The sequence below is a fragment of the Phaenicophaeus curvirostris genome, chromosome 2 (genome assembly GCF_032191515.1).
Source record: "Phaenicophaeus curvirostris isolate KB17595 chromosome 2, BPBGC_Pcur_1.0, whole genome shotgun sequence".
NCBI classification, from domain to species: domain Eukaryota; kingdom Metazoa; phylum Chordata; class Aves; order Cuculiformes; family Cuculidae; genus Phaenicophaeus; species Phaenicophaeus curvirostris.
In genome coordinates, this window is record NC_091393.1 from 67,856,970 (window position 1) to 67,870,064 (window position 13,095).

Here is a 13,095-nt window from a genome sequence, read left to right on the forward strand (position 1 = left end):
AGAATGTACCAGAAAATAAACCTCCTTTATTAATTTTCTTTTGCTCTTCTCACTATTTGGAACAGCCTGAGACTGAAGGCAGAGACATCATAATATAAAGTGCAGATAGAAATAGATGCTGCTAGACAAGATGTTAGTATTGACATACCTCATCTGAAAGGAAGCCTGAAGCAAAAGTTTTGCCTTCTTTATCGTAATATCACAGAATCATTAGGGTTGGGAAAGACCTTTAAGATCATTGAGTCTAACCGTAAGCCTAGCACTTACAAGCCCACCAATAAGCCGTGCCCTGAAGTGCCACATCTACACATCTTTTAAATACCTCCAGGGATGGTAACTCTACCAGTTCACTGGGCACCTTGTTCCAACACTTGATGAGCCTTTTAGTGAAGAGATTTTTCCTAATACCCAGACTAAACCTCCCCTGACACAACTTTAGGCCATTTCCTCTTGTCCTAGCACTTCTTACTTGGGAGAAGAGGTGGACATCCACCTCCCTAGAAACTCTTTTCAGGTATTTATAAGGAGTGATAAGGTCATCCCAACAGGCTGCTTTTCTTCAGGCTAAGCAGCCTCAGTTCTCTCAGCCGCTCCTGATAAGACCTGTTTTTCTTTTTGCACACATGCATGTTTTGGAGAACAGAAAGTTTGATGCAGACTGACTGTGAAATTTAGATACATCTATTTATTTAGAACTATTGTAAAGGCAGCTAAGCTGCTGCAATCACTGCTGAAAGGTTCTTGTGAAAATTACTGTCTGATTCCTAAGCTGTCCAGTGAGCTTGAATACACTGTGTTCTTCTTGAAGATCTAAGAACAGAGATGTGATTGTGTTACTTGTCTGCAGAGCAGTAAGGAGTTTGTAATGTGATGGTAAGTTTAGTTGGGAAACCTGTAGTGTTCTGGGAGATTTGAGTCCTGGAATTTATCCTTGAGAAGTTGCCTGTAGATTGTAGTGTTAACGTATATTCAGAAGATACCATCATTTAATTCTGAAAAGTGATTAAAAACCTATTGCAGGTTAAAAGCTAGTTTAGAAGATTATTAGTCTATGACTAGGGAAAACAAATCTAGTTTTTTTGCTTAAGCCTGGGTGGAAGACATGTTGTTTGCATGAGATAGAAGACTGAAGGACCTTGGGTAAAGACCCGTACCAGGATTAGAATAGACAGTAAGATTCCTGAACCAATGTATTTTTGTTTTGCACATTTTATTACTGCGTACCTGAAAGACACGTACTACGCTTGTAGATCTTATTGATGATGGCAATCTGCTGTCTTTGCTGGATGCTTTGTTATAGCAAGGATCTGTGTAGTAGTTACGGAGGCTACTCAACATCAGTATGAGTGTTATGTCCGCATCCTGAACATTGTGTTATGGAATTCTGGTTTAATTTTGATAGTTCGGTTTTACTGAAAGTACCTAACCAAGCAGATAAGCTCCAAATAAGTTATGGATAGGCAGAAGATTGCTTTAAAACAACACTGAGATTGTAAAGTGCAGCACTGAGGAGTTAGGCAGTGCCAGGATTAAGACTTCATCTTTAATCTGTTGGTTTTTCTTTGTAGAAATGTGAGGCAATTAAATCCTTGAATATCCATTGACAGGCTACCTCCACTACATGCTTGGAGCTTCATTTTATTGTTTTTATTGATGGTGTCCAGGGGATGAACACCATAACATACAGAATTGTAGTTGTCAAGACCCCTGATTTCATTTGTAAATAGAATGATGCAGCAAGTGATCTAGTGAAATGAAGGGAAGAGAATTGCACAGATATGGCACAGATTTTCTTGCCAAACTAAACTGATCGCCTTCTATGACAAAGTCACTCGGCTGCTAGATGAGGGAAAGGCTGTGGATGTGGTCTTCCTGAACTTCAGCAAAGCCTTTGACACAGTTTCTCACAGCATTCTGCTTGAGAAACTGTCAGCCTCTGGCCTGGACAGGCACACACTCTCCTGGGTGGAAAACTGGTTGGATGGCCGAGCCCTGAGAGTGGTGGTAAATGGTGTGAAATCCAGCTGGAGGCCAGTGACAAGTGGGGTTTCCCAGGGCTCAGTGCTGGGTCCAGCCCTGTTCAGTGTCTTTATCAATGACCTGGATGAAGGCATCGAGTGCACCCTTAGCAAGTTTGCGGATGACTCTAAGCTGGGTGGAAGTGTTGATCTGCTGGAGGGTAGGGAGGCTCTGCAAAGGGATCTGAACAGGCTGGACCACTGGGCTGAGACCAATGGCATGAGGTTTAACAAGGCCAAGTGCCAGGTCCTGCACTTGGGGCACAACAACCCTGTGCAGTGCTACAGACTAGGAGAAGTCTGTCTAGAAAGCTGCCTGGAGGAGAGGGACCTGGGGGTGTTGGTTGACAGCGACTGAACATGAGCCAGCAGTGTGCCCAGGTGGCCAAGAAGGCCAATGGCATCTTGGCTTGTATCAGAAACGGTGTGACCAGCGGGTCCAGGGAGGTTATTGTCCCTCTGTACTCGGCACTGGTGAGACCGCTCCTTGAATGCTGTGTTCAGTTCTGGGCCCCTCACCACAAGAAGGATGTTGAGGCTCTGGAGCGAGTCCAGAGAAGAGCAACAAAGCTGGTGAAGGGGCTGGAGAACAGGTCTTACGAGGAGCAGCTGAGGGAACTGGGGTTGTTTAGCCTGGAGAAGAGGAGGCTGAGGGGAGACCTCATTGCTCTCTGTAACTACCTGAAAGGAGGTTGTAGAGAGGAGGGTGCTGGCCTCTTCTCCCAAGTGACGGGGGACAGGACAAGAGAGAATGGCCTCAAGCTCCGCCAGGGGAGATTTAGGCTGGACATTAGGAAAAAATTCTTCTCAGAAAGGGTCATTGGGAACGGGAACAGGCTGCCCAGGGAGGTGGTTGATTCACCTTCCCTGGAGGTGTTTAAGGCACGGGTGGACGAGGTGCTAAGGGCCATGGTTTAGTGTTTGATAGGAATGGTTGGACTCGATGGTCTGGTGGGTCTCTTCCAACTTGGTTGTTCTATGATTCTATGGTTCTATATACTCTCTCTTTCTCTGTTTTGGTGGTCATGTATTGTATCATGTCATTCAAACCATATATTTGAAAGGTATAATTCTCTGGTGATAGTTTGAGACACCTGCGTTATAATCAGAGCTCCAACTGGAGTCAAAAAAATGGGTGTAAACAGGTGCTCTGAAGAGAGATGTCAGCAATATATTTTTGTTCAGTGCTCTTTCTATGAAGTGCAACACTACTTCAGTTGAAGTTGTGTGAAAACAAGTTCATTCATGTGTACAAAATGTACAGTTACAAGGACGACTCTGGTGATGGCAGATCTAAATGACATAGTTATTTTCTTGTTTCTCTTTTTCCCACCCTGAATGATGTGTTTTCCACAAAAAGTAATACTTCTTAGGCTGAAAGTGAGTCTTTCAGGGAAAAATAGTTTCAGATTTGCTTGGATCATGAAAACTTTCTGCAAGAATATACTTTGGGAACTCCCTTACACACCTCACAAGTCAATTACTTGATTTCTTTGATCTGGTGGCAGTTTTAGGAAGCCGGTGGCCCACAATAAATAATTGAGTGGTAAGTTACACTTGAAATACAGATTGATGTTCCCTCCTAGTGTTTGAACTTTGTGGAAAATCCCATTGCATATAGGAGGAAGAACACTGGTGCAAGACCCCCACAGCACAATTCTTCAGCTTGTTTGCTATGGCCTAATATCCTAAACAGCTGACCCTTCTGTGTCATTTAAGTATGTCTCTTTGACACAAACATGCTCTTGTTATTGTAGCTTTATTTTGAATGTCACTCAGAGAGTTCCTGGCTCTGAATTTGTGTTTATTTATACAGTCAATATGAACAATTTATGTATGAAAGAACCAAGAGTATCTTTGATATTATTGTTGTATAGTATAATGAGATTTTTAATTAATCCCAAATAAAAGCCTCTCTCTTTCCTGGTTTTAGCATCTCTCTTATGGCAATGGTAGCTTACATGTTGATGCAGCCTTCCAGCAGACTCTTTGGAGTGTAGCACCGATCAGTTCAGGAAGTGAAGCTGCCCAAGGTAAGGTTGACTCAACTTTCATTACTGAAAGACTGAATGTAAATGAAAAATCAAATTATTCTGCCAAGTGTGGCTAAAGTATGGGAGTGGGCTTCTCTTCTCTTCTCTGAGTGAGCACTCAGTCCAGTGAATATCTGTGTAAATGTTGAAAATAGAGAGGAAAAATTATACTGATAGGGACACTGATGGTTTTCTACATTGTTTTTTTAATATAGAACAGCTCATTTAAATCTTGTCTTGCTATTTTTTAAATGGCTTTTCGTCCTGGTTTAAGTTATCTCAGATTATTCTGATGTATGTGGTCATGGTTACATGTTCCTGAGACTAAATATGTTGTGCAAGAGGATTGGAAGTAGGATGTGAAATACTAGAAGTTAGGACAGGGAATGGTTTTGTTGTGAGCATATGGTTGAGAGAAAAAGAAAAGGAAGAGAAAGATAGAAAGAGACAGGCTAGAACAACTTTCAAATTTTGTTTATTTTATTTAGGAATTAGGAAGGGCTTTTTAATGCATCTTCTGACGTGAAAGGGTAAGTATACCTGAATTTATGCCATGCTGGTTCCAGAGAGAAGAAAAAATGTCATCACCTTTCTTCGGAAAAGTGAAGTTAGAGACACGCGCGTGCCCACAGGCCTATGATCTTATTGGCATCACGCAAACATTGTGCGAAGGATCCTGTGATTAGAGTATTGGAATGAGGGGATGCATGCTATTCAGGCAAGACAGGCAGGGCAGATGAGTAGTGGGTATTGCCCTTTATGTCAATGGCCAGCTGAAGTGCATGGATCTCCACCTGGGAATAGATGAGGAGCTGACCGAGAGCCTCTGGATAGGGTTTAAAGGGAGGGGAGGAACAGGTGATGTTACACTGGGGGTCTGCTGCAGGCCACCGGACCAGGTAGAGCAAGTGGATGAAGCCCTCTATAGACAGATAGGTGCAGTGTCACCTCCACAAGCCCTGGTCCTTATAGGGGGACTGGGACACGGCAGGGGGCTTGGACCTAGAAGTCCCTTCCAACCCAAACCGTTCTATGATTCTATGATTTTCAGAAAAGTGATGATAGGGCTTTAAACTAGTTATGAAGGGGGAGGGGGATAATATCAGGCTTGCCTGTGACAAGCTGTGGGAGGAAACACAGTGGTTGGAAGGATGGGGCTGGTATGAGCCTTCCACCTGTTGCCCCAGGGCATGCTGGGGATGCTGCAGCACACTTGAAGTCCTGTGGAGATGACCGGTAGGCTCCTGAGGTAGTAAGTTCCAGGAAGGAAACCTCTACAGAACAGAGAGCAGGCCCGTGGAGAAGGACTTGGGGGTGCTGATTGATGAGAAGCTTGATATGTGCAGGCAATGTGTGCTTGCAGCCCAGAAGGACAACCGTATCCTGGGATGCATCCAAAGAAGCGTGGCCAGCAGGTTGTGGGAGGTCATTCTGCTCCTCTATTCCGCCCTTGTGAGACCTCATCTAGGAGTATTGTGTCCAGTTCTGGAGTCCTCAACTTAAGAAGGATATGGAACTGTTGGAATGAGTCCAGAGGAGGACTACAAAGATGGTCAGAGGGCTGGAGCACCTCTGATATGACGATAGGCCAGGAGAGTTGGGCTTGTTTAGCCTGGAGAAGAGAAGGCTCTAAGGAGACCTTATAGCGACCTTCCAGTACCTGAAGGGGGCCTGCAAGAAAGCTGGAGAGGGACTATTCACGAAGGCATGTAGTGATAGAATGAGGGGGAATGGTTTTAAACTATGGAGGGGAAGCTTTAGACTAGGAAATTCTTCATGTTGAAGGTGGTGAGGCAGCTGAACTGTTTGGCCGGGGAAGTTGTGGATGCCATCTCCCTGGAAGTGTTCAAGGCCAGGTTGGATGAGGCCTAGAGCAGCCTAGTCTGGTGGGAGGTGTCCCTGCCTATGGCAGAGGGCTTGAAATTACATGATCTTTGAGATCCATTACAACTCAGACATTTCTATGATGTAAATACAAATGATTTCTAGTTTCTTAAAGAATTACTGTTCTGAGTAGGTTTTGTAATAGAGCCACAAGAAGGTTAGAGCTGCAGGACCTTTCTTTCTTACTCCCTGGGATTTTTGGGTACAAATTTTTGAAAAGGCAATACACTGAAATTTCAAATCAGTTCTTTTTATCTGGCATATTTTAAAATGTGATAGTGAAATTCTCTTGTAGTTTTGCTTATTCAGATTTCAGAGACAGAATTACCAACATCTTCTTTCTACATACTGACTGTTGTTTTAGACTATGAGAATCTTTCTGCACTTTAAAATTGTATGATGTGATTTTTGTTGCAACCTGTTATTTAAAAAAAAAATGCTAATGCATTGCTTAACAGTGTCCTAAGCTTTATGGAGAAAACTTTTCTATTGATGAGGTGAGAAAACCTACTCTCCAACTTGTTGCCTCTGCCTATAAACTCCACTCTCCTTGCCCTCCTGTTGCTGGTAGCAGTGGCATGGCATTCATGTTAACGATCTGAGTGCAGCTTATTAGCTGAGGCTCAGATTTTGCTACAGCACATCTCTCTGGTTGGGGAACCTCGCTAGTGAGACCTGCCTAGCTGTTTGGGAAGCAGAAGTCCACAATGATAGGGTATAATGTTGTATTATACCCACAGGAAATCATGTGGAAAAGAAACAATGTCATTTTAGCAGCTGCGCATTTCAGCCTTTCTGTTTTCACTTTTCTCAGGTATAGGCATCAATTATCTTTAAGCTTATCTCTTCTAAAGAAGATCAGCTGAACGTTGTCAGAAAGAATTAGACAAAAGTGTTATTCTAACTAAACCAGAAAATTCTTCTGTAATCGAAGTTGCTTGTTGTGAGGGGAGAGTGAATCTGACAGTATGTAAGAACTTACCCCATCTGCTTCAGTAAAACTGTAGCCAAACTGGAGAAAATTACCTTAAAAAGAGGGAAGAAGAAAATAAATCTAGTTTATTAGTATCTGCAAAATGTGTTGTCGTCTTCATAAATAAAACATTACTGTGTAGGAATAACTACACTGCAATGCTATCTCTTAATCAAAACTTCCCATTAAAAAGAGATTAATATGTGAAAAGTTTACGTTAAGTATAATTACTTTGAAGTGAAAATAATGGCTAGTCTATGAAAGAACTAGGATATTGGAGGTAATGAGTTAAAAGAAAACTATTTCTGTTTATATATGTTTCTGCATAACTGGCTTATGCAGAAGTCAGTTTATTGTTTAAGTCAAAACAGATCTTCAGAGTCAGATCAAGTAATTCTGCTAATTATGATCACATGGATGAGACGCACTTTAAAAACAAAACAACATCCAAAAGCTGCTCAAGGCAGAACATCTCCAGAATTACATTAACGCAGGTCTATGTGAAAATTAATATTTATACTGTTATATGTACTGAACATACCTCTCTGTGTCAAAATCAAGAATTTAAATATTCAGTGCTAAAATTTTCCACAGAAATAATAATTTGATATTGATTTCAATGATTTAAAAAAATATCTTGTAATATTCCCTGATATTTCCTGATTTTTCAGGAAAAAGGTTTCCTGTATCTTCAAAATAAACCCTAATATTCCCTGATTTTTCAGGAAAAAGATTTCCTGTAGCTTCAAAATAAACCTATGAAATGTGTACAGTGTAACTGTTGGGTCTTCAGCACCATTTCCCTGCACAAATCCACAGATCTGTTTACTGCACAGCATTACTTACTAATATGTACAGGGCTTCAAAATGTTATTCTAATAATATATTTTTAAAATCTTTTTATTATAACACTAAACCCAAGCAATTATTTTCCCACATCCTGCTCAAATGCAGGATTTTATGATAACCAGTTCTAGCAAGAAGTTTAGGAAACCACCATAAACACTTGTTTAGCTTGTCAGACTAAAAATATCATTGAACTGGAATTAAAATCTACCTAGTGTTAGTACTCTCTAATTACTAGATAATAGTACAGTATTTGTAGGGTAATATAAAATTAAATTTCTCTTTAATGTCACGTCTCTGGTGCAGTGTCTGCCACTTTATCTGTGGTAATGTGGGAAAGAATTACTTGCTTCCTTTTTTCAGTTGGATCAGTCTTTCACTATGTTGCTCTAACTTGGGGCGGTCCCTTGTCTGTGGCTCTCTCCTGATCCCTTCTTTCCTTCTTGTAGACTTGGAACCTTATTCACTTGATAATGTTCAACTGGCTCTCCAGGGTACAAGATACCTTCCCCTTCTTCTGATTCTTTCTAAAGAAACGTAGAATACCAACAGTAATAATGGAAATAAAACTGATAGTGTTTATTGCAATTTGAACTATAGTTTTATGCGTTGCTGCATTCAGACAAATGCATTTGATTTTCTCCCTTTATTGAAGGATACCTGATAGGAGGGGATGTTCTGAGGTTGTTACACGGTCACATGGATGAATGTTTGACGGTCCCTTCAGGTGAACATGGAGAAGAACAAAGAAGGTAGGTTTCCAGCTTATAATAATGTAATAACGAATGTCGCTGAATCAATATTAAGTGTCACTGATAGTACAAATTTCTTAAGGATATTGTGATGAGATGTATTACTCATAACAAGGAATATTGTTGAGATGAACTTTGAACATGAGCCTCTTGCATTTTTGTTTCAGTATTGTTCAAGTCTGATTTCACTTACCAGGTGTAAAAGCAATAGTCATTTTTGATACATTAGTGTCACCTTTAATGACTTAAAAACCCTGTGTTTGAAAAGTGGTGCTTTCGTTACTGCTTTTTTTTTTTTTATATATATATAATCACACAAAATTCCACAGAACAGGGTGTGTTAAGTTTATTGCCCAGTTCATCAAAGCTACTGATCTGGGTACTAATCTCAGGTGTACTTGACATGGTAATCCAGAACTTTATTTGTGGTTATTTTCTTGACTAAAGGAATCCTAGAAGGGAAGTAGAGAAGTGATAACAGCTCAATATGTGTTTCTTTCTGTTAACGTATAAATCCACATGGTAAGATGAATGCCACTGAATTGGCATGTCTCAGTAGAGTGATTGCATGAATGAATGAAAGACCTGTGTATTTGCTCTAATAAAATATAACTAAAGTTTCTTTTCTGTAGGGCAGCATCATGTGATTTATTCCTACCTTCATCTGAAGATTGCTAAATGATAATGTTACTTTTGGAATAGTTTATTTAATGCGGCGTATTGGGGAACATCATTTCCATAACAAAGAAAGTACTATGCATTCATTTCCAAATAAGGGCTTTTGCTTTGCAAACAGAAATGTATTTTTTATTCTATTTTATTCTTATTTGTAAAGATAAGAACAAGATACTGGAAACTCTCATAAGACATAGCAACAATCTTCTATGAGTTTCTAAATGTTAATCAGAAAGCCCTCAGCTGTTTCACTTAAGGTTTGTGGTTTTCTTGTGCAGCTGCTAACCAACCCTTCCTGGCTATTTCTCATCTTTGGATAAGGGAATAATTTTTGAACACAGAAGATATTTCAAAATGCTGAGACTTAAAATGTGGTAGGTTATTGTGGCTACACTTGGTTTATTTTGTTCCAGCATATGCCCAAAGAGCAACTCTGCTCTGCAGAATAGCAAAGGACACCGAGACATTCCATCTCTGTCATGACTTGCTTATTTGTCTATCTCATTTTTATTTTTCTGCAAAGACCTTCCTTTTATGCCTTTTCAAACAAATAAAAAAAAAATCAGTGAGTCCTAAAATAACAGTTTTATTCTACAATGTCACCTGATATCTAATGGGAATTGTTTTGAAGTGAAGAATCCTCCTAGGCAGTTTTCTAAAAATAACACTGGTTATTATGCAAAGATTCCAAATGCACTTTTGTCATAAGCCAAGATGTAATCAGAATGTTTCAACTTTTAAAAAAAGAACCCAACAACCCCCTCCAAACTCCTAAAGTATGCAACTCAGTGTTATTGTTTAAATGGTACAACATAATTGCAGTCTGTTGCAGGAATTTGAACAAATACCTGAAGAAAAGGATGTCTGAGCAGAGAAACAGCTGACTGCAAAATAGTTCAGCATCTGCATTTTACTATACCAATGAAGGTCAATTTCAATTAAAAAATAACATTGACTTTGAATTTCATTCCTTTCTGTAAGACTGTTATGAAAGACTTACTATTGTCCGCCAACTGTTCCTAGCACCACAACCATTGTAGCAAAAGAATAAGATAATACATGGAGAAAATATTGGATATAAGGTCAAGGGGAGGATTTCATACATGTTCGTGTATGCACCTATAACTTCTTTATGGTACATGGACTATGTGCCAGACATTGGTCATGAATATCCAGTGTGAGTAGTTCATAATTGTAGTGACAAAATGTTGGGTTTGTATTTTGACTAATTTTTTTTCTGTATGATTTGTCTTTATTTGCAGTGTATGGGAGCATTTGTTTCCTTAATACTTTTTAGGATATTCCAAGACGAATTTTAGCACATCTATTGTTTCATGTATTGTTAGAATTATTGAGAAGTATATTCTAACTCACTGTTTCTTTTGGATTTGAACCATCTTTTTCAACGCTGGGGTTTTCTCTGTCCTAAGCATTCAGTCCCTCTATATTACTTCCATGGGAGTTCTTTGGAAGCTAAAGCCTAATAAGTATTAGATACCTAATTCAAACATTGCAGTCCTCAGAAAACTGATTCTAACAAACAATAGGAAATGTCTACAATTTCAATATTAATACTCTCTAAAGTTATGCCTGTAGTTATTTTTGACAGTACCTGATCCTGGCTGGAGATCACAATATTTACTCAATCCCTAAGCTGTTCCTGGATCCATAAAATTAGGCCGTTCTTTGGCAATGTTCCCTGACATGCTTGATCTGATAAGCACAGTGAAAGCACTCCTTTGCCTAAGTGGCCCCTCTATTCATGTTCCCAAGGGAAAGGCCTAGCTTTTTAAAATCTTGCAGTGTGTGTTAGGGCAGAAATAAAGGTGCAGGCAGGAAGCAGTTCAAAGACTGGCTGCCTAAATCTAGAAGTGGCAGTGTTTGATACCCACCACATTCCTTGGTGTTCCCTTTGAAGATAAGTCAGATTACCCAAGTTGGGGCTTTTGGTGACCATTAATCTAAACCATTTTGTGGATCCAATATATATCACTTATCTGTGTGTAGAATAATGGAGGAAAACAAAGCCCCAAAATTTTTTAGGCTGTTGACTCTTGTTTTGAAGTACTCAGGTTTCTGGGTATGTGCAGGAGCTAGAGGAGTCATTACATCTTAAAACTGGGAGATAGAAAGCTGTTAACAATTGAGCTGCGTGAAGGCTGTATCAGTGTGGCTGTGGAACTTCAGGTGCTGCAATAATAAAATACAATGCAAACGGATGAATCTTCGTAATTCAATGTCATAAGTTGCATGGTTATTTGAATAGGATAAGCTCTGAGAAAACACTACCTTTTTGTGTGAGTTGTATGTATTAATCATAAATCTTTATCATCATGTGATATTTGGGTTTTTTTGTTAGAACCTAGAAATATTGTAATTATAAAGTTTCTTCCTTTTTTTTTTCTCCTGGATTCTCTATCCTTAAAACACTAAGAAAGATGTTTAAGTAAACTCTATAAAACTCATTGTTATGAATATCACAATAATGGATGCTAAAGACAAAAAAAAAAAAATTGTAATTAGACCTGAAATTTAATTGCTAGGAGGTGGTATTTAATATCATGGAGTCATATAATAGTTTAGGTTGGAAGGGACCTTAAAGATCATCTAGTTCCAACCCCCCTACCATGGGCAGGGACATCCCACTAGATCAGGGTGCCCAAGGCCCCATCCAGCCCAGCCTTGAATATCTCCAGGGATGGAGCAGCCACAGCTTCCATGGGCAACCTGTGCCAGTGCCTCACCACTCTCATCGTGAAGAAATTCTTCCTTATGTCTAGCCTACATCTGCCCCTCTCCAGTTTATACCCATTACCCCTCATCCTATCACTACAAGCCTTTGTGAACAGTCCCTCCTGACAGTTGCAGTAATTGTTTTGGTGGTCTTGAGAGATGCAGTAAACAAACAAATATGATGGATTCTTTTAACAGAGCTGAATATTTAGACTGTGCTTTTGCTTGGTTTTCAGAACTGTCCATTATGAAGGTGGTGCTGTGTCAATTCATGCTCGTTCCCTTTGGCGACTAGAGACTCTAAGAGTTGCGTAAGTAAAATCTCTTTCAGAATAGGAAGCCCATTTGTTAGAGTATCTTTTGTATTGTAAGAGTGTTGCTGATAATACTGATAAATACTGCCAGACTGATAATACTAAAATAATCTTCAAAAACTGCTCTATAATACTTTCATGAAAAATTACCCAACTTTCTGTAGAGATAGTGTATTAACACACGTGCTGTGTGTTTTGATTATTTTTTTTGTCTGTCAATTCGCAATTTACATTTTTAACACATAGATATGACATAATAATCTTGAAAATAATAATTCATGTGTGCCACCCCCTAAGGTCTTTAAGATATTTGGAAGTCTTCAAAGGCAATAATTGTCAGAAAAAATGCTGCCTTGCATGAGTTTTGGAATGATAGTAAGGAATTGTCCCTTATTTGTAAAGGTAATTGCACTGTAAAATTGCACTTAAATTGCATTACAGTATGTGCTTATGATACAATTTCTAGTGACTAATAAGTGATTGCTTTTTAGAGGTCAAATCAAGGCAGCTTAGGGAAAGGTTACACTCTAATGATGCTGTTTTCTATGTGTGCATTTTATTTAATAGGATGACATTAAATGCCATTGATAGGGCAGTGAGATTTTTTGCTTTGGGCTAAAATTGACCTTGAGAGTGCTTAAATGACAACAATGAAACTGTGGAAGGAACTCTGGCTTTTTATTCCTCATTGCATGTACTTCCTAATGAGCGGTGGTACTGGAACAGTGTGGGGATTTGCAAAATTACAGATTTCTTTTAGGACTGTCGGAGATCTCACATTGACATATACTGCATACAAATTTTTGAAGTGCGAACATATGAACATACAGAATGGAGAGAAACTGAGAACTGTCGAAACAACTAAGC

The 13,095-nt window shown here is 39.4% G+C and overlaps 1 protein-coding gene across 5 annotated transcripts in view; it reads left to right on the plus strand.

Annotated features, from left to right (window-relative positions):
• RYR2 (ryanodine receptor 2) overlaps nt 1–13,095 on the plus strand; it is a 370,828-nt gene that overhangs the window by 156,251 nt on the left and 201,482 nt on the right. For all 5 annotated transcript variants that reach the window (XM_069852347.1, XM_069852349.1, XM_069852348.1 and 2 more), the window contains 3 exons: nt 3,952–4,051; nt 8,410–8,506; nt 12,151–12,225. In XM_069852347.1, the coding sequence (XP_069708448.1) occupies nt 3,952–4,051; nt 8,410–8,506; nt 12,151–12,225 (272 nt within the window). The remainder of the gene's footprint in view (nt 1–3,951; nt 4,052–8,409; nt 8,507–12,150; nt 12,226–13,095) is intronic.